Source organism: Linepithema humile, chromosome 1 (genome assembly GCF_040581485.1).
Source record: "Linepithema humile isolate Giens D197 chromosome 1, Lhum_UNIL_v1.0, whole genome shotgun sequence".
NCBI lineage: Eukaryota > Metazoa > Arthropoda > Insecta > Hymenoptera > Formicidae > Linepithema > Linepithema humile.
In genome coordinates, this window is record NC_090128.1 from 11673999 (window position 1) to 11699881 (window position 25883).

The 25883-nt window shown below is 38.6% G+C and overlaps 1 protein-coding gene across 2 annotated transcripts in view; it reads left to right on the forward strand.

The window, feature by feature from the left end:
* Nucleotides 1–25883, forward strand: part of LOC105671998 (nephrin-like) — a 231301-nt gene that overhangs the window by 83376 nt on the left and 122042 nt on the right. For both annotated transcript variants that reach the window (XM_012366643.2, XM_012366644.2), the window contains one exon: nucleotides 1107–1312. In XM_012366643.2, coding sequence (XP_012222066.1) covers nucleotides 1107–1312 — 206 coding nt within the window. The remainder of the gene's footprint in view (nucleotides 1–1106; nucleotides 1313–25883) is intronic.

Below are 25883 nucleotides of genomic sequence, written 5' to 3' on the forward strand. Positions count from 1 at the left end.
CCGAATTTTTTTGTCAAACAGTGTTGATTAGATTATTGTCGTCGTTCGTATTGGCGAACTACTCGGTGAGTCATAACGCGAACCATACAGCACGCGCGGCCGCCTCTCCTTTTAGTGAGACCTAATACTGCGCCCGGAAAGAGCTTCGACCTGGGAAGTAAGGGGTTATCTGACTCTCTCGGTCGAGTGCACTTCTCTCGGCCTGTATTGGGTCTCCTCGAGCCCAGGCAACTACGAAGGAGGACGGGCGAGTGTTCCACCTCTTCTCGCTGGCTCCTCGACTATGACGAATTGCGAAAGTTTGGTGAAAAATTGGCCGAAGCCAGATAAGAGCGGCTGGGGTGTATTGTGCGTCGTACTTCGGTCGTCGGCCATTCGTTCCCGCGCTTACTTTCATCCCTCTGGCCGACTTAACCCGCATTATTTAGCCCAGGCCAATCCCCTTGCCTCCTCGTCCCGTTCTCGGTTTTCCACGCCTCTCTCTCTCTCTCTCTCTCTCTCTCTCTCTCTCTCTCTCTCTCTCTCTCTCTCTCTCTCTCTCTCTGTCTGCGCGAGGGAAGATTTTAAAATAACTCTGTCCTGGGAGAGAAAGTTTCCGCCGAGCTGACAAATGCGAATATCGTGCGGCGGACGGCGTCGCGAGCTACGCGACTTGGCGCCGCGATTTGTGACACGCGAAACTGCGGTATTTAAACTCCGCGAGCGGGACATATTTCGCGGCAGTAATCCTGTGATTTGTATGCACGGCCCGAGGACATACCGCGAAAGCTGGGCTCGTCGGACAAAGTATATCAGTCGCAAACAGACTTCTAACTGTAAACGCAATGTGCATTGCAGAGCGCGATAAGAACTCACTTTGAAATTTTTTTACATTAATCAACTGCATAAATCTTCTATAATGCTTCACTTAAGAGTTGGTGCTTTATTCTAGAACATTTTACAGTTCTATGTATTGTTCTTTTATTTCTTTTTCTTAATGAAATATCTTATACATTTAAAATTTTTATCGTACGAATTAAATAATATTAATTATTCTCAACGTCTTGTCATCTATATTTACTATGTCGAAATTTTGCTAACATATTTTTGCGATTATTATGTTGCAGTTATGACGCGAGAAGTCGCCAGTTTGGAAAGGCGAAGCTCTGGAGCGCCCAGAATTTTTGGGGTCACCGAGCATCTTTTCGCGCGAATCCACCAGCACAGCTGACAGTTCAAGATCTCCGAGAGAGTGACGAGGGTGTTTACAGGTGCAGGGTCGACTTTCGGAACTCGCCGACGAGAAACTTCAAAGTTAACCTCACCGTTATCGGTAAGTAAATGTCGTCCTTAATCGCTGCGACAGGTTTCGTGAGAGTGACGTGTATGCGCAACGCTTATGCTCAAGATTAAATAATGAATTAACTAATGCGTATTTTTCGCACTAATTGCTATTAATCTTGGTAAGTCATTTTATTGATATTTTCACGTTCTTTATGTTCTGGAAATAGAAGTTGGATAGCTTTTAAATCTTAATTTAATCGTACATATCTAAAGTGCTGAAACGCAGTCGCAGTTTGCAATTCTGTTTGCGAAACAACTTGTTTATAATTGCTGTTACGGGTATAGAGTTGAGGGAAAGTACGCATAGCAATCTTCTCTCTCTCTCTCTCTCTCTCGCGATCTACATCTCAAGAAATCGATTTGGCTGTTTTCGCAGAAGTAGTTAGACTTTTGGTATGGAACTAACTCGAGACTCGTTAAACTCTTGCAAAATTGTGCTCAAACCGCTTTTTTTTGCGCGAACTACGAATATATTCTGTTATTAGTCTCAAAACGGTTCGAATAATTCCGTCAATTTATTTGTTCTATAACTATGATTATTAAAACGTTCTAAAATTTTCTAATCGTGACATCAAATACATATTTGTTGTCAATTTATTTTAAAAACTTACAAAAAATAAATATTTTTTCATCTACTGTGTACTAGTATAATCGGTATTCGAAATATGACATGGCAGTGAGAATTGCAAACGTTTGTGGAGCAATCTAGTCGCAATAGTTGCGATCAATCGCGATTATTTGATAGATAAAAGTTACGGACAGAGCAACTTTCTCGTAGCGTATATTTTGAAATATTGATTTGGCGGTTTTTATTTTTAAAAAATACTTAAACTCTTTTCGCGTGGGAACTAACTCTAGGTTTGTTAAGCACAAATAAAAAAGAAACATCTGCAGCAATCATTTTCCACATATACTTTCCGAACTTAACCCGCGCTTCACGGAAATGTAATCGTCAACATCGGAAAATACAGAAACACACATTTGCGATTGCAGTTTACAACTGTTTGCAATGGAACAATCAGTCGCGATAGTATCGCGATTGTCGGACAAACGAGCGCTACGAATAGACACTTTTTTTTGTAGCAATATAAATCTCGCGATCTCGCGTCGGCAACTGTCTTCGTTTTTCGCGAGTGGAAACTTGAACTTTTCGCGCGGAAACTAGTTCGAGGCTCGTTAAACTTTCACAAAATTGCGCTCGATCGAGGAAACTCGGCGGAACTGCCCGCCGATACTCGGTGTCGATCGTCGCTACGATTGGACGAGCTGGTCCCAAGAATAGTCGTTAATCCAGGGCCGAGCGACCACTCGTACAATCAGCAGACCATTGAAAGCGATCCTCTGTAAACGATCGCTCTGAGAGCATCGTCGATTGGCCGGCTTGTCTGTAGTTCGATTCGCTCTTCCGTCGATGTAACCGTTAAATTGCCAAGTCGAATTTTCCTGGATAACAAAGCTCATAGATTATTTGCAAAATCGTCGATAATTGCAGTCGAAAGTTTTCTTGTTCCAATAACAATTACGTATTATGATTGCTTAATCTCATACCGTTTCACGTTTGCGTGAAATTTTTATCTGAATAAAAGATATTGATAAGAGAATTATGCAGGTAAAAAAATTATGCTCGCTATTTCAATTATCATGCTATTAGCGAACTTGTGCCATTAAATGTTCATTTAAAAATAATTAGTTCAAAAACCGAAAAATAAATATACTTTTTATTAATTGAAGTATTAGTTAAAGTTTTTTGTGTCATTGATACCTTTTGTTTTCAAATCAATTTTAATCCAAATATGCCGATGGTATCAATTTTCAATTTTTTTTTAAATAAATTTTTGTATGAATAAAATAATTTTATTGCGTGTGAAAATGGATAATCTTTTTTTTATTTGTTCCCTTTTTTACGCAAATAAAATTTTTTATAAATAATAGTGAATTATATGTTGCATAATGAATTGAATTTGTTATAAAATGCAAATGTGCTTTTCATTGATAATCCTGTAACAATTAGTTTTTAACGATAAATTACGATGCAGCGGAAGCGAAGTAATCGATATAATTTTAAATAAAAAAGTTTTTATTTTTTTAAATATTAATCTAGGCAGGTTTCCTAGTATTTTTATCTAATAACATATACAATATCGTTATTTTGTATTTATTTGTAATGAAGCGATATACATAGATTTTGAATTCCAATGAGCTTTTACATGCACGTTGCATAACAGCGTCGTGATGTTATTTCATTTCGTGTAAAATAATCGCCATCGCGTTCATAACGCGAGCAACTTGACGGCGCGGAATGGATATCACAATGCAGTAATTAATACTCGGTACCAAATCGATACGAGAGACGCGTCAAACCGTACAGAAAGTTCAATTTCCACTTTGTAGGAAGTTATGCAACAACGTTTCGCGTTTCCATAATGGCGAACAACATTATGCCAATCCGGCGTGGAGGCGAAATCAAACGTAATTACCGCGCGCGCTTATGCATAAACCGTTGTATTGAAAATATTTAAATAGGATCTCGTGAATAAATGTGATATTAATGTTTAAACAATCACGCTCGCATTAATTTAAGTTGAATAAACAATAAGTATGTTTATTCTATTCTACGCAACGTTTAACTTTAAATTGAATTATTTAATAAACATTGAGCAAAACTATTTCACAAAATTATTGTCATTAAAGTGATTTTCTTTGACGATTCTGTCAGTCGAAGATGTAAGTTCTCGTATAAGTTCATTAAGCTCTTCAGCTAGCATGCACGTAATGCATTTTGTTCCTCCAAGTCTGCTAACCCTAATAAGTGATTTACAACTTTGTCCCATAACGCCTTCGATCGCCAGCGGTGCGTATCCACCGTGTCGGTTTTGTCGTACCGTGCGGAACCGGAAGTTCGAGAGGCAGCTTCTGGGAAGCGCCGAAAGTCCAAAATGGGCTCGTTGCTCTTGTCTCTTAATAGAATCGAAGCAATAGCTCGTCGGTCTCCAAGGAGGAGTCCATGGCGCATCGTAGCGAGGAGAAGCTTTCACGAAACTTTAACTCAATTTGACCATCGATCGGCTATTAAGTTGACTTAAAATGCGGGTCGCCGGATTTTGTGTTCTGTTTAGATAAGGACCGACGATGGGATTCTAGATAATTTCTTTTTAACTTTACGACGGGCGCGTAGATAAGCGTGAATATCGTAATATCGTAATTGCGTAGCGGTAAAATAATCAGATACACAAGGCACAAACCGGCTTTACCATTTTTTATTTTCTTCACTTTTTTATCTCGTATAATAGTTATTGACGCATAATGGCTAACAATAAATGGAATTGTAAAATAAACTATTTGAAGTCAATTGATAAATCGATAATAAGTTCAATAGTAGAAATTACATAAAAAACATATAATTTTATTTGAAAATACCCGAAATGCTTCCATTTATAAAAGAATTTTTATCTATTAAAGCTAATGTCTCTCTCTTAAAATTCTTTAATTTTTATTGAAAGTATTTTTTAATATCACTAATAATTTTGACGATATTGCGTTCGAATAAAAATAGAGAGAATATTCTGTGTATAAAAAAATTATTAATGAAATTAGCGTCATGAATTTTATTATCATATATAATATTAATTAAAACAAATACTTTTTCATAATAATCGATCAGTCTGTTTTCTTTTTAATTTATTTCATCAATCTTTATTTTGATTTATCTTATCTCATCCATTTCACGAATTACTCCTATCTATCCGGACATTAGAGGCATCATAAATTTCAGTTTCCAGTCGAAGAAAATTAATCGATGAACTGCAGGCGTACTTCGTCAAGAGATTAGCTTGGTTCACGGGGTAAATGTTCATGCATTAAGTGCGAAGACTGTGTTAAAACAAAGCGCGCTTCAAAGTCGAGCGATCGGGCATTGTTTTCTTTTAATCAGAACTCAGTCGAATGTCGCAGAAACTGGTCTCTCGTGTCGCTAACTTAAATAATCCGTCCTCACGTTAATGCTCCGAGTCTGAGAGTATCTCGGACTTCTCTCTCTCGGACAGGCTTTAGAGTCGCGGGCGGGAGAAACGTAATCGAATAGGGGTGCGTCTCACAGGCGGAAAGGCCATCGGCATCGAAACGCCGCGGCGGCGCTTCGTTTTACGCTTCGACGCGCGCGAGCGCCACGTCCACCGGTCGAGCTCGAGTTAATTCCGAGCCACACGGAGCTCCGATATAGAGAGAATCGAGCGACGGACGTAGCGAGAGTGCGCGTCTGTGTATGTGTGGATGGAAGGAAGGAGCCCGGAATCCATTGCATCTCCGCTGTATACTATACCGCTCTCGGAGAGAGAGCTGAAACAACCCTATTATGACTAAACCCCTCGACGCGATATCCGATGCTTATGTTTCTATCTCTCTCTCTCCTTCTCTCTTATCCTTTATTTTCTCCTCGTTTTCTTATATGAATGTATTTCTTTTTTTCTTTTAGCATTTATTCATCGTCTTTTCCCTTAAAACACATTCATTCGCGCATTCTCACGCGAATCTTCTTAATGCCCGGCTTAATGTCCGCTATATCATTTTAAATATCTACCAATTTCAACTTGTTTATTAAAAAAGTTCTTTTCATTTACCGTCGAAGCCAAAAATAAATCATTCTTCTTGCGCCGCACGCCACCCGCGCTTCTTCCGTCCTCTTCGCTGTTGCAATTTTCCTGTCTTGAGACTCCGAGTCGTTAGCTCATTGGATAAAGGAGACGCACGCTCCAAGAAACCCAAGACTCCGTCGTTGAAACTTGGGAACAAAAGCTGCTCGGGCGTTGAGTCGACTCATGCTAATCCGATTAGGATTTACTTTAGATTTTGACGAGCGCTGGTCCATCCTCTGTCTCATCCCTGCGCGTACTTCGGGGACGCCTAATCGCCGCTTACAGCCAAATTAGTTTCATACTATCTCTCGCCCTCTGTCTCACCCATCCCGGCCACTTATTTAGCGTACGGCCATGTTAGCTTCTATCCGCCTAATTGATCGCTCACTTGTCCAGCTACCTTATCGCACGCGTGTATGTGTGTCCACTTAATCAGCCATTTACCTTGGAAGTTTAATCGATGCTAGCCGAAAAGATAGTTGCTTTTCTATACAAACGATGCAGAAATTTGTGACCGAGTAAATTACAAAGTTAAGCTTCTGTTAATTTATATATATCGATCTGGTTGCACAGAGGCTGTCATTAACGACGTTTTAATTTTTTAAATAATTGCTAATTTGAAGCAATAATTGCTTTGTCAATAATTGCCTGAAATGTATACAATATGTAAACTCGATCGGAATTATGGTATAACAGTAAATATGCTAATGTAATATTGTTCGATAATTAAATTAGCATTGTTATTTTATGATAAATATAAAAAAATATTTTCACAAATCTCACAGAAATATAGTAACATGCAAACATAATGAATGAAATTATCGACTAAATTAATAATAATATTTTTGTGAAATTTGCATTGTTTACGTTTGTCGAACGAATTTCTGTATCCTCTCGACTCTTCATGTGAGCTTTTCGAGTGATATGGATCGAGTCAGTAATCCGAACAGGATGCGTTATGTCGAAATCACTGAAATTGCGTCTCGTCGGGCCAAGTGGCAATGCGTGATTCCCTGAAATCGATACTTCACGCTGGATATCCTCGTTTAAGTCCCTTTATCGGTGATTATTTGTCAGGTTGCAGAAAGGAAGATAGGCACAATGGCCTCGAGAGGATCAAAATTACTCGACACTGCCGAAGGCTGAAATCGGCTTTGTCATCCTTGATTCTTTTTTTCTGTAATGTGCATCTCATCGAAAATGGGGAATAATCGAACCTGTTTACATGTAGTTTCATCTAAAATACGATCAAGATACTATTTTCAGCCTACGCGCAAATATAGTACATAATAATAATAGCGATATAATAATAAATAGCTAATAAAAGTAATTTATAGGAAATATTGATGCAATAATTTAAAAAATATTTATCATGAAGTTTATTCCTTGGAAATTGATGCTCAAAAAATCATTATTTTTCTCAAGCGAGGTCAATTACTTTATGGCACAACGCAATTAACTTTTATGAATAAATACCTTGATTGCAGGTGTTTCTAAACAGATATTTGATAAAACCTTGTGTTCAAAAAGGCGTTTATAAACTGCGATCAAGTATTTCTTTTTACCTGTCAGTCCGCTTCTTGTCCATACAAAACGCAGCACGTTGCTGCTCACGTCGTACAATTTCTTAACGTTCACGCGAGGGCTAACGGAGGATAATGCTTTAAGTACGCTTTCACCACTAAAGCCCTTTCTTCCGGTGTTACGCTTTTTGCGCCGCGCTCGATAAATGGTACAGTCATCCCCGTTCTAACTGTTTTTCTTGCCGAACGTTCAGGATCCCGGAATCTTTCATGAAAATTAAATACCGCACGCTGAAGATGATGGATATGTCCCGCGAACGCGACGTTCCACGTCATCCCCGTCTTGCGGGCTGTTCGTGGAAGAGTGCGGCCGCGAAGGGTAGTACTCGACTCGAATAAGAAGAGCGAAGCCGGGCGGACACATTCTGAAATTTAGTATGACGGAACGGGTAGCCTCGTATTTTATCGTTAGCAGATTCCATAGAAAATTCAGAGCTTCGCTGCGACTCGGGCGCGGCCCGACCGCCATTTCCCATCGGGCCGAGTCTCGCACGGTTCGTGTTCCTCTGTCTGGCAAACGAGCATTTCTCCGGAATATTTTTCGCGTGTTTCTCGACTTTCTGACATAAATGCACATCCTTGTTCGCGCCGCCATTAAGAAATCTCTTACCTGCGCGATACGTTATTCCGCGCCTAGCTTGTTTGCTAATCTGACAAATTCGTTTCTCGCCATCGTTAATTTCTACGACTAATGACGCAGAGAAACGCATCGGATTATTAAACAAGTTAGTGCGCACGAAACTGTTGTCTAGTTATTAATTTATCGCAAATTAAGCTATTTATCATATGTTGTAATTACTATTGCAATTAATTTTAAACGAAAATTTTTAGAGGATAGTTTTTGCGCAGTCTTGTAAAAATTTAATCATAATTCGTAGCATCTTTGACTTTTTACCTTTTTTTGAATATTCTAGCAATTAACGTTCAAATTAAAATTCTGTCAAAGTAAAACTTCTTTAATTTCAAGATCACATCTATTTATCCCCGTAAAGCTTGACTCGTTAAATATCTGTGTGCCCATCAGTGACATGAAATATTCACATAAATGTATCTCACGGAGAGTTTTTCTCAAGAAGAAATTAATTCCATAATTTCTGAAGATTTTATAAGAAAGAAAAGCCTTGAGATTTCTAACAGGCGTATACTGTATCCGTCGATGCGTTCTACGCGAACCTTGCGGATTTACCGCGGCCATGATTCGTCGTTACATCATAATGAAAACGTACGTTCCGCGAAGTCGATGCGTTTCCACGTCCGTAGCGACCGATGCGATTCGGAAAGTTTCTCCCGAAGCGGAAAACGCGACTCGGCCGAGCGGACGAGGAAGGACATAAAAGGAGGAAGGATGGCGGAAGTTTGCCTCCCGGGTGCGCACTCGCGGTTAGGTGAGACTCTAAAAAAATCATGAATCAGGAACGAAACGAGCCTCAATAATGGATCGTCCAATTCGAAAACTTCGCCGTCGGACAAGTCTGAAGGATGATGGCGCATCCGCGCGAAACTTGCCACAAAAGTGCAAAACTTGGCTCTTCTACGACATGTTACGGCTCTTATTATAGAAAATACGGCCGGGCGCGATATATCTTTGATCTCTCTTGCAAAGTTTAAGATATTTTAGTAATTATATAAATGTGCTCCCTTTAATCAGGAGAGAAGGTGGTAAATCTAGGTCACTCTGCATATGCTAATTAAGTTTATCTATTTCCCCTCTGCTTTTCTCTTAAACTGAAACACAGAATGTTTCCGGAATTCCTGATTAACCATTTATTCTCGAAATTTTTTTCCAGATAGCATTATTTTATGCAAACAATTTTATAATTTTTCTGTGGGATGTTTTACAAAATCTGTATTCTTTATTGTGTTTAATACGCCACATTAAACGCTATCAAGTTTTATAATTCAGTTTTATTATTGTACAAATAACGTTTAGACAACCATAATTTTAGATAACATTAGACAACGTTGGACAGATGTTTAGGTAACATTGTTGTTTAGGTAACACACAAACAGATTAAGTGAAAAATTGAAATCTACGATTTCTGTGAAAATAGTGATCCAATCCGTCGTTGCCTTCCTTTTCTTCCTTCGAACTGCGAAAACAGCAAGACGCTCATTAGTCGGAAGAAGTCTCACAGGATTTCAAAGTATCCTGTTTTCCAGGGAAACCTCGTGATCGCCCATTCCAAGGAACGTTGACCGCTTAAAGAGCAGAAAACGAATGCGATGAAGACTCACGTTGCCATATTACGCTTCCTCCGCAGTATGAAATCGAATATATTTGCGATCTCCTCGCGAAAACTCCGCGGAAAACTAACTGGCGATGGAAGGTAGAGAACTTTCGTTATATTAGTCGAAAACTTGCGCGACAACATTATGCTTCGTATATTGCGTTTTGTTTAATGCAGTAAAAATTGTAAATAGGTCGCCGTTTTCTCTTCCGTGAAAACAATCCCGAGTGTCATCTGAGTTCTGCTTAATGCGAGAAAAGTTATAATTACGAGCTACAGAATTTTTTCCACTCTTGCGATACTGAGGCAAGTTATAATCCTTTTTGACGCAGTTCGAATACGTCCGTCATTCGGAAATGATTAATCACTGTATTTTTATTCACGTTAAAGCTCGTTATTTTAGAAAATGAGATTTAAGTCCTGTATTGTTTCAAAGTTTTGAAGAGGAGTTAAAAATTCAGTAACAACTTTGAGATAGAAATTTTAATATTCGTTAGTACATAAAAGTGTAACTGCTGAAATAATATTATATATACACAATGTTAACAATCTTATTTTTTTAGTCAAAATATCGATCGATGAAACTCGAACAAATCTTGATATAATCGACATTAAACTTTTTTTTTGTTTTATTTTTCACTGCGCATCATTAAAATTATCGTTTCTTTTCAAGAAAACTCGATAATGTTATGTGTAGAAGTGCTGTTTTTTAGTGTAGGTAAATTATTGTTAAATTAAAATTATAAATTTGACTCTGCACAAAAATTTCGTCAGCAGTTTTATTGTCAACTTATTTTTTGAATTGAATCACATTTTATTTCCAATGCACCTCTGGGGAGAAACGATCGTACAAGAAAATATCCGCGATATTTCTTCCGTGCCGAGAGTGAGGCATGAAAAACTGTCCATCAATCGCACTGCGAGCGTCTCCATTTCCATATCCTTTGTTGCTCCTCTACTATTTTTTATCCACTTCTTGCTCCGTTACAGGGATTTCCAATCTTCCAGCCAAAGATCAGTCAAGTAAAGAATAATAGAAGCGGTAACTTTTTTCGATAAAAATTGATACCCGTTTTTATAAATTTGCTGTGTGTGCGACAAAGTAAAGCCAGGTAATATCAGATATTAAGTTTTCTATTAAAAAGTTGTATAAGAAGCACTTAAACAATCATTGTTTTGGGAAATGATCTAATTTTGATGATTTTTAAAACATTTATAGTTTTTATAGATGTTAAAGTTTTTTAGCAAAATTTCTCGGAATTCTTCTTGTTTTAATTCAATTCTTACGATGATAGCTTTTTGAAATCCTGCATGCTAGGGTTATGAATTGGTCGATTGGTTGCTCGCAGGCACGTGAAAATAATTTAACATATCTCCCCAGGTACTCGCCACGTGTGCGGTCACTGTGATGAATGTCATGATGCGACGTAAAAAATTAGGGTCGATGGCGTGGTATGTCGTGAATCATAACGGACCCTTCGGGAAACCCTTCCCTCGCTAGAATCTCACGGCATCAAAAGAAAAACTGACAGGGAGATTCGCGGACGGTCCACCTGCCATATTTTTCCACCTCGGAGAGCTTGTCTTCGAACGAACATTCGATATCCCGCAGAAATTCCATCGTCCCTATCTGCTCCGTCTTTTCTGTCTAACACGCTGCTTCAAAGAGCCGTATATTTTCTCTGCCGTGAGTTAGACAGGAGATCGTCAACCAATAACACAGCTATCCCGACGAGAAATTGTTTCCCGATGAAAGAATCGCCCGGGCAAAAAAAGTAATTAATTTTGCGTAATATTTATTTCTGTGGAATTAGCCACTGAATATCATTTTTATCGTTTATTTTATTTGTGTAGAAACATTAATATAAAATAATTGCCATTTGACAATACCTGGTTTATTTAAATAAATCCCTGCATTTTGTTTGCAAATAATTTAAATATTCTGAGTTAGCTCATAAAATAATTAACAATCTATAATAAATTACAATGTTATTTTTCATTTCTGCCGTCCTTTTAATCTTTATAAATTGAAATTATTAGCGCAATCAAAACTCAGCATATGTGCGGCTTTACATATCTCTGTTAAAATATTTAATGAAGACAGGATTAAACATTATGACATGCTGAAAATTGTAAATACACAGAACTTGTCACGAAAAGCTTTAATCTCGTTTGCGATTTTACAACTGTGAAAATTGGTCGTCTCACGCGCGCGCGTTCCACACGTTTTTACAAAAATAAATCCGCGTTGGTATCGAGAATAAATCACGGATCGTGACAAATTCTCGTACGTTTCACGGCGTGCATCTCGCTCGCGACGTGTCGCGATAAAAATTGCAGGGACACGCATTACAATTGAATACGGACCGACGTACCGAATGCTCGTACGTCATATTCCTCTTAGCGAAAATCTGTGCGCGGATTCGGGATTCGATAGGATATCCAGAATTTCAGTTTCGACGAGATATCCTCTCTTTTGTGAGTTGTCGGCTCGATGACAGTATCGCAGGCAGGTCGCGGTCAGTTATTCCAGTCACGCGTGGGATTCACCTCGATATCCCGATTCGGCGTGTCCTGTCGCGCGTGTCTGCTCGGGACTGCCCTCGGACGTGTTCTGAACCAACCGAGCGACTTTTCCGCGTTCCTTTCACGGCATTTTCACGTCGATGGAAGCTACGTCTGTTAGGATATCTGACGGTGATACAATTAATCCTCGACTAATCTGATGAAAGTTCGGACAGCATAGCTATGTTGGAATAAATTGTATTTTAATAATAAATATCGTCAGTTTGTTACTGATATGTTATCACGCGTAAGTGTTATGTTTTTATTATATTTTGTGCGCGGGGATAATATTTTTCTTACAAAAAGAAACTAAAATGTTTTATATACGTTTTGAAGTTATGTATTATTTTATGATACTTTTCATTAATGATCTTTTTACAATTACAATACATTATGACCTCTTTACAATAAGGATCGATTCGCGTATGTTCTGTCTTATTACAATTGCACGATTGCATTACAGTTGCATGGCTGCTTCGATTGATTACGCGGCGGGATTAATTACTAATCAGTCTATGATCGATAATGAAGCGGCAATAACGCGGCAAGCCGCGACTGTATTATTAACAGAGTTACATTGATTTCGCGAAATCTCACCTAATCTTCTACTGTATGATATGATACAGATTTTAGTGTTAATTAATTATCTTATTTCCTTCCACATATTTCTTGAGTAATATCAATCTCTCATATTTAAAAATTATTATTACAAGCGAAAAATTATTATTACAAAAAACCAATAGAAATTTAATTACTGCGATATTTGATTTTTTAAATGTCGTGGAAATGTGATGTCCGATAAAATTTTTATTAATAAAAAATTGTTTCTGAATTATGTATGGAATTTGTAAATAAAACGAAGTATAGACGACAATGAAAACTAGTATCATTATAATTGACAGTGCATCGTTATAAATCATTCTCGACGCGACAAAGTTTTGAATATTCACAGAGATAAAAAAAATTTTTTTTACGGGCAAACTAACTTAACGATCGAAGTTGAAACGGGGATACTTCGGGACAGAAAGACGGAAGCGCGGGATCTGGAGATATGGGGCGCGGCGATCTCTTAAAAACCGGCAATGAGTCCTTCGCATGATAAATGCCCCGGATCTTCGCGGGAGCAGCAGGTGCAACGGCGACTAAGTATGTAATATCGTTCTGAGTCGGCAGTAAAAATTCTTCCGGGACTCCGCGCGCGCGCACGCGAGATCTATCCTCACTAGAGGGCTAAACGACTCGCAAAGAGATTCTCTCCGGAGAATATCGCTGTGGCTCGAGTAACGACCGTCGCGGAAAAGCTTCGCGTAAGCCGGACGCGGAATGCGTTTGTTACGAGAATTGTGAAACATGGCAATTTTATAACGGGAACGTTATTCACTGATTTATTCCTATAGCGTGTGCTATCGGGCGAAGCAGCGGTCTGAACTTACGAGCAAAAATACTTTCGCATACAATTACTTGCGATAAAATCGGATACATCAGAGTTTGAATAGTTAATTTAACAGTCCACAAATTCTCCATGGAATCGTAAAAAAAAAAAACAGTCTTCGGGATAAACGAACGAGTAAATCGGCCAAATAAATGCACGCGCAATATCTCAACGACCATAAAATCGACGATATTGTTCTCCGCGTTCGTTCGTATCGGTGACGTAACGATAATGCTCGGTAATACCGAAAGATTTTCGCGATGTCGAGAACTCTCTCTGCTCTTTACCGCCGTCGATTACATGTCGTAACGACCCCATAAGAAGATTATGCGGTGCTCGAAATTCGTCGCGTACGAAAATTTCCCTCAACGACAGTTATACCCCCGCCTTTAAAGGACTCATAAACTTCGGCGAGATCGGCGTCGGGATGATACGAAGCTGCCATAAAAGACGTTGACGACGACGATGTCGGGAAAATTCGCAGAAAATACGACGGATCGCCTATAGATAACCTAACGCGGATTACAAAAATACGAAATGTGCGAGTCGCGTTTTTCCCACGTACTTTCGTTTCACGAGATTTCCATTCGTTTCCTCGGCAAACAGCGATTCCGTGCCAATCTCGAAGATCTATGATCATAAACGATTAGATTTACATTCAGGAGCTTCAACGATGTACACGGGAAAAAATAATGTTCCATAAACAATGTCTGTTTATTGTTCAGTTGACGACTAAATCTTGTTTTAACTAATGTTCTTATATCAACTAATATTGTTGCAATTAGATGAATGCTGTTAATGAAGTATCATTTTTCCTTTGTGAAAAATTTATAAAACTTTAATTAAAGTATATATGTAATTTATTCAACAAATTGAAAAGAAGAAGAAAAGAGTATATTAATTTCTATTGATATTCATATATTCTTCGCCTTATTTTTCCTTGTTCGCGATATTCATTTAAATAAATTTTTTCATACGCAGCGATTCATTTACATGCAATTTATTTATTCTGTTTGTGGAAGAGCGTATGTTCTTGCATTTCTTTATAAGAATCCACCGCTGTCGCCGGCACGATGATTTTTAGAAAAAGAGACCGTTGTATGTATCTGCAGTATCCGCAATGAATAAAAGTACGAGAAAGAATTAAAGACTCGACAGAAACGAGCGACAAGACGCTCGCAAGAATACCCGTATTCGACGCGCCGCAGAACTCGCTTAACTGTCTTCCTGTCCTTCAACCGCTACTCTTCAAATACTTCCACCTCAGATTTCCATCTCTCGTCTGCTTTCTCGGAGCTCCATTGCATTCGCTGGAATTTGCCGAGTATTAAAAGAACAAGATATCCCGGCGCGGCCTTTTCCTCCTTTATTTACCACGAGTGAGAAAACGCTCCGCGAAGGGAAAGGACCGGCGGGAAATAATGCCCGGAAAGAGAGAAACATAATCCTGTAACCGCGGTGCGCGATGTAGCCGGCGCGTTACACGACTCGGGGAATGCGAGGAACGACGTGCCGGTCCCAGAAGAGGCGCGGAATATTCTTTCACGCGCTTGTGTATGCATTTCCTACGCTTTCTTCCGTTAGTCCGCCTGAGAACAAATGACGTTGCAATATTCAAACATTTTTAGCTTATCTTTCATCAGCACGGAAGAGCGAACGCATCTGTGAAAGAGAACTTTTATCCCAAATGCGCGTTGTTGTTTAGTAAGTTAAAGCATTAGTATAAACATAACATTAAGACATGCAGAATATAGTATTCTAAATGATCATTGACAATAAGCTCATCTTAATTATTAAGTATTACTTGGACAAATTGAAGGATTGTTTTCTGCGAAATTAAAAGTTATTCGGCAAGTAATTGCGCACTTTGTTAACGGCAATATAATCCTGTGTGTGTAAAACAGAATTCAGTGCAGGAAGGATTAAATAATATAAAAAAAGGATTGAGAATGTTGCCAAGATTTAGTTAATTCCGCGTCGTGTCGTTGACACAAGTCATAATATAAAATGTAAGTCTGCGTCGACACTAATTCTTTATGGCACAACGATGAAAGTTTTAAAGAACAATATAAATAGTTTTGAAGAGGATGTTGAACCAAAACGACAAACATGTTTACGAGCTATAATAGTTAACAAGTTGCGCAATGCTTTATATCAAATAGTCGTTTGTATTCTCCTATTCTCATTTTCTCTTCGTTCTATTCTTGCTATTTTTTCACGTATTTTTTAAATTTTATATTTGCTTATTTTTTATTGTTAACTCTAGTTTAATATTCTTATTGCTTTTTTATCGAAACATTTAGCAGAGTTTATACAAAAATTGTGTATCTTTAGAATTAAAACAGATCAGTAAATCTTACAATTTCGTAAGAGATGCGGTCGAAAAACTTTATCGCGTTAAAAACCACACGAAGAAGAGTCATTAGTTAATTTAACAATGATTAATGAGCTCTTTGCAGTTTCCGCAAGTTCAATCGAGAAAACTCCTCACACTCCCGTCACGATGAATCTCGGGAAGAGCAACGCACGCGTCGAATTCTTAGTCGAATTCTGTGTCGCCTTATTTCATTACAGGATTGCTCTCGCGGAACCGCGCTCGTACTTTTGAACTTTCGAACTTTCGAACTCCGTAGGCCGTGTGTCAAGTCCGCGGAAATTTTCTTTGACGTACGACGTCGCGTTTCGAATCGATCTCCGGCGGATGTATACGTACCAACTCTCGGTACACCGCGCGAGGCGTGCGAGATTCCCCACAGACTCTCTCGACATTCCCAACGAGGTTAAAGGCCGCCAGTTGTTTCGTAACTACCTGCTTTTCTGTCACCAACTTTTCGTCCCTTTGACAACTGACCAGAGATAAAAAAGAAAACAAAAATTATTCCGTTTCTTTTTCTCCTCAGAAAATATATTTTTTTATCGGCAAAATTTGTTAAGATAAAAGCTTCGCATTTTTCCATCTCGGATCCTAAAATATGGAGACTCGTTCTCAAAACGTTTTGCGAGATATTTTTACAAGGAATAAAGATCTCGGACATTTTCGCGCGCGTTACGGCGACACGTCCTGGGAGACAAACGCCTTTGAAGTTGCATCGGCATCGACAGCAACTCGATTCCGAGAACGTGTTGTCAGTTCGTTTCTCCCCTGCGGGATATCCCGGGTATTTTCCCAGGATCTGAATACACGGTACTCCAGCGTCGGCAGAGTGCGCCGGCTTGCTCGCCCGGCCGGGTCCCGCTGAGAGTTTTACGAGATTCCTCGCTTTGTCACACTTTTCGGTTACCAACTTTACCGGGAGAGTCGCTGTATCGACACCTTTGAGAGAGAGAGAGAGAGAGAGCACGCGCGCGCGCGATGACGACGACACCGACTCGATTTCAGGAACGCATTGTCGCGCGGAAAAGTCCTCCGAGTTGTAGACGATATATTTTTCCACGGAACAAGATCGATCCCCCGTACTTGTACAGAGCCCGGCGACGGAAAACTTCCTCTTCCTCGAGTCGGTGCCACGAACTCGCGCAGCCCGATGGAATAGCGAATCTCGAATTCGCATTCGGGATATATGAAGTGAATCGGCGGTATTGACAGTTATGAGGAGCGCATATACGAATATCGCGTAAAACGTTTCTACGTGCAAACAGGATGAATGGATTAATTCACGGTGACGCGTAATTTTTTCTGGCACGTAAAGAAATTTCATTTTACATTCGAGTTTTCGTTAACGTTAAAGTTTGATAGTATCGCTGAAAATATTCACAAACTAGTTTACAAGGCAGAGGAGTGCTTTGTAATGTGAAGTTAATTTCAAAATGCAGAGTTGATCAACATTGTGTGATAGGGGGATCTTAAGTTCTTGGTAATTAAGTCTCAAATTAAAATTTGATTAAAATGGAGTTTGCTCGTGGACGGTTAAAGCAAGATTTTATTAGCTCTCCCTTTCTCTCTCCTTCCCTCTTCCTTTCTCTCTATCTCTCTTTCTCTCTTCACATCGTCGAAATTTAATTTATCAAAACGTTGTAATTTTTAATCGCTTATAGCTGAAAAATGATCGATGCGCTCACGGTTGAAGCCAGTAGTATTCTTCTCGTTGTTTGGTGTCTAGTATTTCGAGATAAAGCGCGGGATTCCCTTGTATTATGATTTATGATAAGACTCATTAGTCTTTATACCACACACTTGATTTATTGTGAAAACAAAATAAACGCATATATCCTGTTGCAAAGCTAAAACTGGCAAAGATAATCCTTCGTGCGTGGTGAAGTGATGGTAAATTATTAATTTGCTAAATAATGAATTCAATAGGCTTTTATCCTGCCTCCTTCATAATTTATCCAGTTTCAGTGAATCGTAAAATAGTGGTATTCCGCAGAACATATTGTATTAAATGAAGAAGAGCATATTTAGAGCTTTGAAAAAATTATATTATGTCCCTTCTTTCACGCTTAAAATACATATTTAAAGTACAAAAATAATATTAAATTAAAACAAAATTTTCAGCTAGCAATGTAAGCACAACTTAATGTATTTATCGTATAATCTAATCTTTGCCAGGAAATCTTTGCCACATTTTCTCGAAGCAAGTGTCAATTTATTTTTCCGACAAAAATAAATTAATTAGTCGCAAACAATTTTTCTTGTGAAAACGGCGAGAAAATTATCCACAAAATATAGACGCGATAAAAAATGGCGAATTTCATAGGCTTGTAAACTATCTTTTGGTGTCCACATGATTTGACTTTTGTCTGTTCTTCGAGCGCCGTCAATATCTTTCACTTCCATGCTTTCCATTGACATGATCGTCTTTTTCTTGTTCAGTATCTCGCCCCACGTGTTCCTTTCTTGATGTCATCATTCACTTTGCTCGCTAGATATACGTACAGGTCCCCCGAGGTATGATTACACATTCTCTACCACTTCTCTCGTGCTGTTTGATGTTTTTTTCATCGCACTTGAATATATAGCTAATACATGATATATGTCTAATATATTATGCAAGAGAGGTATTTGAAATGTTAATAGCGATATTTCACCACCATATTTTATGGCTAAAAGAGGAAAAATATGAAAGTCTCGCGTTTCCGTAAAAGACGATAAGAAGCTGTAATACGTATATAAATTATGCTCATTTTTTCTTTCTCTCAATCGCTAAATTATGATTATTACAATATTATTATTGTAATTTTACTGCATTATAAATGATAATATTTATCTGAAGCTCGCTTTGATTTAACATATTTTATTCCAGTAGTATTTTTAATGAAAAAAAAATTTTTTTTTTAATTGAACAAGTGTTAATTCTGCGTTGTCGCCATACCTATTGTTTAATGATAAATTATTAGTTCACCGTATTTTGTTGCTTTCTGTCAGACTTGCAAAATTTACGATATGCTCTGCACGAAATTCGTTCGATGTATCTCACTTGTATCAATTTTACAGTTTCTCGGTCACGCGCAGTTTAATGAACCCCCGTTAAAAAACGACCATTGCATCGTCTCGGTTTGTTTCGCAAGCGGCGTAATGTATGTAAAAATAATTCCAAGTCGGTGCACAATTCGATCCGAAGCGATCGAGCGGAACGGATTAAATCTGCATTTCAAACGAAGTCCAGAGCTTCGATATGCGACCCCCACCGCGACAATTTCTTCGTTGAGATTTTCGAAAATTATCATGTTGAGGTACGTGAATTCTTTAAGCAATCAATGTGTCTTTTTAGAGTATCTATATATTGTATTTTTATAGAATATTTTATAAAAATAAATAATTTATTATATTTTATAGAATATTTTATATATATAAAAATAAATAATTTCGAACAGAATATTTCACATTTGCAGTTTATTTAGCATTAATAATTTTTTGGCATTATGGTATTAAAAATAGAAAATTGGAAATAATAAAATATCATTTTTCTTTGTTACGGTTTTTTATGTGAACAGATGTTTAATTAAAAAGCTACCGTTATTAAAATGTTGGATGATAAAAGTGCGAAAATTCCGAGATAAAAGTGCGCCCAACAGAATCTTTGTTGAAGAAAAATCATTTTGAGATTCATCGAAGAATACACTTCTAAGATATGATGCAAAGCTTGCGAAACATTCTGTATATAACGTATGAAGTAGCGGGGACGATCTAGCAAGCGCAATAAAATTTGTCAGCTGTCGCTGGTCGAGGCCAAGTGATATCGAGTGGGATATCGAGATTTATCGTGCCGCGCGATTCTTCTGAGCTCCGTTCTCGTGGCACCGCCAGCAGCGATTCCGATTGAATTCGAGAAGCGAGAGAAAGAAAAAGCAAACGAGGGGAAAGAATCGTATGAGAGAGAGAAAGAGAGAGAGAGAGAGGGAGGGAGAATTCCGCTAGTCGATACGGTCGATACTCTAGAATAGTGCACGATCCTGCACTACTCGGCGTTTTCCTCCATCTCGTCCGGCTACGCGAATCGATTTACGATCGAAGCATTCACCGAAATATTCCGATTTGTCGACGGAAGGCTCCCAGTAATCCGTAATAAAGAGCCGCTCCTTCACCGCGAAATAAAATCTTCGGCCGGCGCAATAAGCGGAAAAAATTCTCGTTATTTGACTAGGCGGGGGAACAGCACCGAAGCGAACGCTCGGATATTCAAACTTTTCTAGTAGGTCAGCGCTGTCGATTCAGCTCAACTCGTTTTTGACTGCTTGTCGATTAACGGATTTGTCACTAAGCACAGATATATTTTATTTTAAAAAATATTGGTAAATTCCGCAACTTGATTGCATTCGTTTTACTATTTGAAAAATATTTTAAATAAAATAACACATTTTCTGTAAATTATAATTTAAAAACAAATTATTACAGAAAGCCAATTAATTATACAATTATTATTACAATTATATATATAACTGTTTTGAAGTTGTATTTTAAATATTATTGTATTAAATTCTTTTTGTGTACGTCTCGGTATTACGAACTAAAACTTTAAAAGAGTCTCAATACGATACATGCACGAAAATTCGAAGAGTTTCAGATTCAATTCGCGCTGAAAACGGCTGTCCGATAAATCTCGATATCGCACTCTCGATATCATCGTGGCTCGTATAGTCTGCCTCGGCCAGCGACCGCTGGCAAATTTTATTGCGCCGTAAACCCACGCGTTTATATTTTCGTACAAAGACGGGCGAATTTCGCGGCATCGATCGCGCGAATACCTATAAAAGACCGTGACTGATAGTCATTCAACGCTGATAGTTTCACTAGTGCGATAATTTGTTGTTTGATAATGCACATAAGAAATACAGTACCTTTGATACAGAATAAAATAAAGAGCTTTCAGGTATGAAAAAGTTGTAGCATATATAATGCATAATTTATTTTATATTTTATTTTACATATTTTATAAATATATTCATGTTTTATTTATTATCCGTCAACATTGTAGATAAAATAATTTATGAAAGAAACTTTTGATATCATTCATGAAATCTATGAAGTATTTTTACAATTTTTACGACTCTCTAAGTGCTAAGAAATGCCATTACAAAACACTTTGAGAGCAAAAGAAGTTTTTTTTGAAACGCTAAAGTCGAAAATATCGCGGTGTTCGAAAATCTGAAAACTCATAGAATTCAGATCCATTCTATTGTTCGACATTTTTATCCATTTTTTTCTTGGTTCTATCTTTCTCTCGTTTTGCGACTCGAAAGACGTCGCGTCGTTGCGCTGGGACCGCAGGGGTTAAGAAATTCCGATGTATGCGGAGGGAAAAACGCGAACGACGAAAGCGCTCGAAGACGGCGCTTCGGGGGACAAGGGGGAAACTCGATTCCTCGAGTTTCCATGATACAGATGCAACGAGGAATCTCAGGTAACTCAGAAACAACGTTGCATTCCCCGTTCGGAGGGTGGATCTTAGCGCAGCCAAGCCAGCTCGGTATTCTCTATTATACGCACCCTTTATCCGCCTCGTACGATCCACCTGGTGCTTTCGATCGTCGACGAGATGTATCAAAATGGTCTCGTTCTCTCACTCGGGTACTCATGAATATAAATTTCGCGCAAGATGGTGTTCGCCCTTCCTACCTCGATTATCATGACTCAGGCGACGTCGTGTCGAAATAATTCGCCGTGTTGCAACATAAGTGTGCGTGCGACGCGTTTCGACGAAAATTACACGCCGACAGATATTCCGATTATATTGAGAAATGTCGCGGCGTTTATGTACTTGCTGTAAAATATAAAAGTTCTGCGAAATTAGAGGAAAAAAAGAAAAGTTTCTGACAGTGTTATGAAATACTTATTCTAATGCAATCTTTATGAATATAAAAGAAAAGTTGAGAAAAAAGGAGACGGAATTTACATTTATGCTCTTTTTTAGCATACTAAAAGTCAGATTAGCGTCCTCAGACCTTTTCAAGTTAGTTTCTTTGTCTTAATGGGGATATCACCATTCTCTTCACTATAAGAGCGCAATTTTCGTGTCCTTCGGGTACAATTTTCGCGTTCCTCGATCGATTCTTTATCGCCACATTCGTTGCCTTAATCTCTTTCCGGAGATAAAAACCTGTATAAATTACAAAACGTGCCGCGAATATTCGATCTATAACCGTCCGAGTCCTCTTTTCTCGATCATTCCCGCCTCCCCTCCTATCTCTTGATCGTCCTGTCACGATCCACTATATATATATATCTTCCTCGGGCGGCCATAAAAATTGTATTAAAAGCGCGCGATCCGCTATCGACGAAAGTGCCAAGAGAAGACGGGGGGCGGGGGGGAGGGGGGGGAGGGGTGCACGACGGGTCGTTTCGTCGTGTTGAAATAGAAACACCGCGGTGTTTTACGGTTTGCACCTTCCGCGGAAATTGGAAGTTTTACGAACGTCCTAGCCGACATCGGCGGAAACGTGATCCGCGACTACGTTCGGCGATCACTGGAATCGTGTTACCGCCTCCTTTTTCCTATATACTCACGCTTTATATCTCTCTATTTTCCGCTCAGTCGTGACGTTGATCGTTCGACAAGCGATCTCCGAGTTGATACGAAACGAGAGAAGTGGTCCATATCCACGTCAAAAACGCGTGATCAATTATACTGCTGCAAACCTATAGGATACTATTCTTGTCGACTCAAGTATAAGACTCTAAATCCATGTCACGTAGAATATTTACAACAATACGCCGGAACAATAAAGTAAACTAAAATTTTTGCTTATTTAGTTGATAGCATATTCTGCAAATGGTTCGTTTTCTCAGTAATTAATTCTTGCTAATTAATTAATGAAATTTTGCGAACCGATTATCAAAACAATTTCGCTCTTACAAAAAACAGAGTAGAGACAACTTTTCAATAAAATTTTGTTTTAAAATACGATGAAATTTGTGAATCGTGATATTCTGTTTAAAATCAAGGATCAATTTTGTTTCAGTGCAGTAATTGGTTTTTTGTAATATGCTAAATTAATTTTTAATTAAATACCTTTTAAATAATTTATCTGAAAATTTTATATGGTTTTACCAGAAAGTAGGAAGTCTGAATTTTTAGTGTACTTTGTTTCAAAACGCTGCAACGTTTTTATGACCTCAAGCGACTGCGCGTGTACTCACTCACATTGGTAAATAACTGATTGCGCATGTATAGGTAGATAAGATTGCTACGCAGATCGCGTGTATTTAGACCGTAAACGGAGTGCCCACTAAATCTTCGAAATGTCATGATTCGACAAAAAATCAACGTAGAGACATGAAAGGAATATCTTCAACTTCAGTTATTTCGTGTGCAATCGCGTCTACTACAAGTATTTTTATACTTCTACATATATTTTTCTATATTTTAAGATAAACATTATTAGATGACAATTGCAAACGGAACGTTTTTTAATTTGCATTACCATGTAAATAACAGAAGATTGCGTCAGCGGAAAGTTTTTTCAACTGATGAGAAAATAGCGAACAATTATATTTGCGATTGCGAAAATTTTACGACGCAATAGACAGTTTGATCTATAAAAAAATTGTACGTGCGATAGAACCTTCGACGAAACGTTCGGTAAGGGAATTTGATGGGCAAATCGAACAGGGGATTACATTCGCCGTTCGAGCAAAAGTCACGGAGTGTCCCGTCAGCGTTTCGCGACGAATTTTACCGAGTAATTACCGGAGGAAAATACGGCAGTCCGAAGGCGGACGTTTGCACGCTATCGCGAAATTGTTCGTGCGGAATAAAAACCGCAACTCTCGTACCGGAAAACTTTTTCAGCATTTGTTCGTTGCAAGTGGTAGGAGCGGCAATTGCACGGTGGAAAGTTGATCGGAGTGGAAAAACGGTAGCGGGGACAGGAGCGCGGTCTCGCGTTATCTCGTTGACTTTTCGGCGAATACCCCGTTTATTCGCGCGTTTTATTCGCGATTACGTGTCACCAATCGCTGGTACACAATGGTCTCGAAAGTTTGCGTTGGTTTCGTTGTGGAATATGGTTGTGCGAGAGGTACGCCTGTGCTTGCATTTCGCGGCAAGCACATTACCGCTATCTCGATGTCTTTAATGTAAACGGCGTGTGTAGTGCATATCTGTTTAGTAACCACAAATATGATGATAAATATTGAACGTGATTCGACTGTGCGCATTTATTAATCATAGTACAGAAGTTGTCTTTGAGTGTGGCCACCGGTATAGAATCGCTAAACGACCTTCCACTCTGCTACTCGTCAGACGACCAAGTTTTTTTCAGCGAACCGCGAAATTAATGATTCCACTCGAGTCGCCGCTCTGAGGAATTAATACTTTGCTCTTTGATATCTCGCTGTCGAGTGCATTCGTGAAAGACTCGCGCATGCAAGACAGTCAAACCGAAGCGCGATTTACTTTGCGTTAATTAAGACTTTCGGTAGACATGCTCCGAGCTATTCCGATCAGATTCTTTTCAATACTTTTTTTTTATGCTTTCGATTGAACGCCGTGCGATAAGTTGCTTTTTAAAACTCAATCAAACGTAAAATTTTCAATCAATATGAGTTTTCGAGTAAATAGAATTCAGAATTTATTTTAAATTGATGACAGAATAGATAAAATAAGTTGATAGATAAAAGGCCTTAAAAAATGATGTTATTTTTAATAAAAAATCAATATATGCGCAATATGTTTCCGCTTTATTAACATAAACTGTGTTAAAATGAGTGCATCAAAGTGGAAATTGCTGAAAATACGATTTAGACCGATATTTTAGGGACTCGATAATCTATTTGTTAGTCGATCAAATTTGCTATCTGATGGAAACTTTCAGCCACTAAAACTTTGTACGAAGAATCCAGAAGTTCTCACGTGACAATCCGATTAGCCGATAAACGTGATAATCGATAAATATCTACTTTGGTCTAAAAAAAATCAACTTTTTCAATTATAATGTACCATCAATTTTAGAATATTTGAAAAATAAGCTGTCGATAGTAAAAGGTTTACGAAACGCGGTAGCATATTTAAGATATTGGGCGACAACAGATGTATATTAAAATATAACTTGGAATCAGCTCACGAATGAAACAATATTAACTTGGAAGCATTCAATATGCATCGCGGTAACACGTATCCGGCTGCATGGAACGCAAACTCTAAGCTGAAGTTCGAGCGACAATATAATTACGATACAGCACTTTAGATTAGCAGTACATTCCACGCGAATAATTCGCAAATCAGATTAATTCTGTAATATCGTGAATAATTAAATGGATGGCTTCTATGCGTTTAACAGAGGTATTCACTGCTCGTGCTTGAAAATGGAAAGTATTCTTTCAATGCCGCGCATTCTCTAGTAATTGCAAAATTTCTAATTCTCTTTGCTCTCGAATTTTCCCTTTTTTCAACACCACTTGGTAAAAATCTCGTCATGCGTGCTCGAGGCATATCACCCCGCAAGTTTTCATTACGCCGGAGTCTTTAATCGCTGTACCGTGAAGAAGGAGAAGAAAACACCGGAGGACCGACCTCTCTCCGTGTGCGCGGTCGAGAGTTCGTTCGGGTCGAGAAGGATTTACGGTGTCGGGATAGAAGGCGCGACCCCCTCGACTCTCGGCGAGAGAGATCGAGTGGCCGGATAAGTGGCCACTTCCGGAAATAAACAGGCGCGTGTCTCTCTCGCGAACGAACGGGGAACG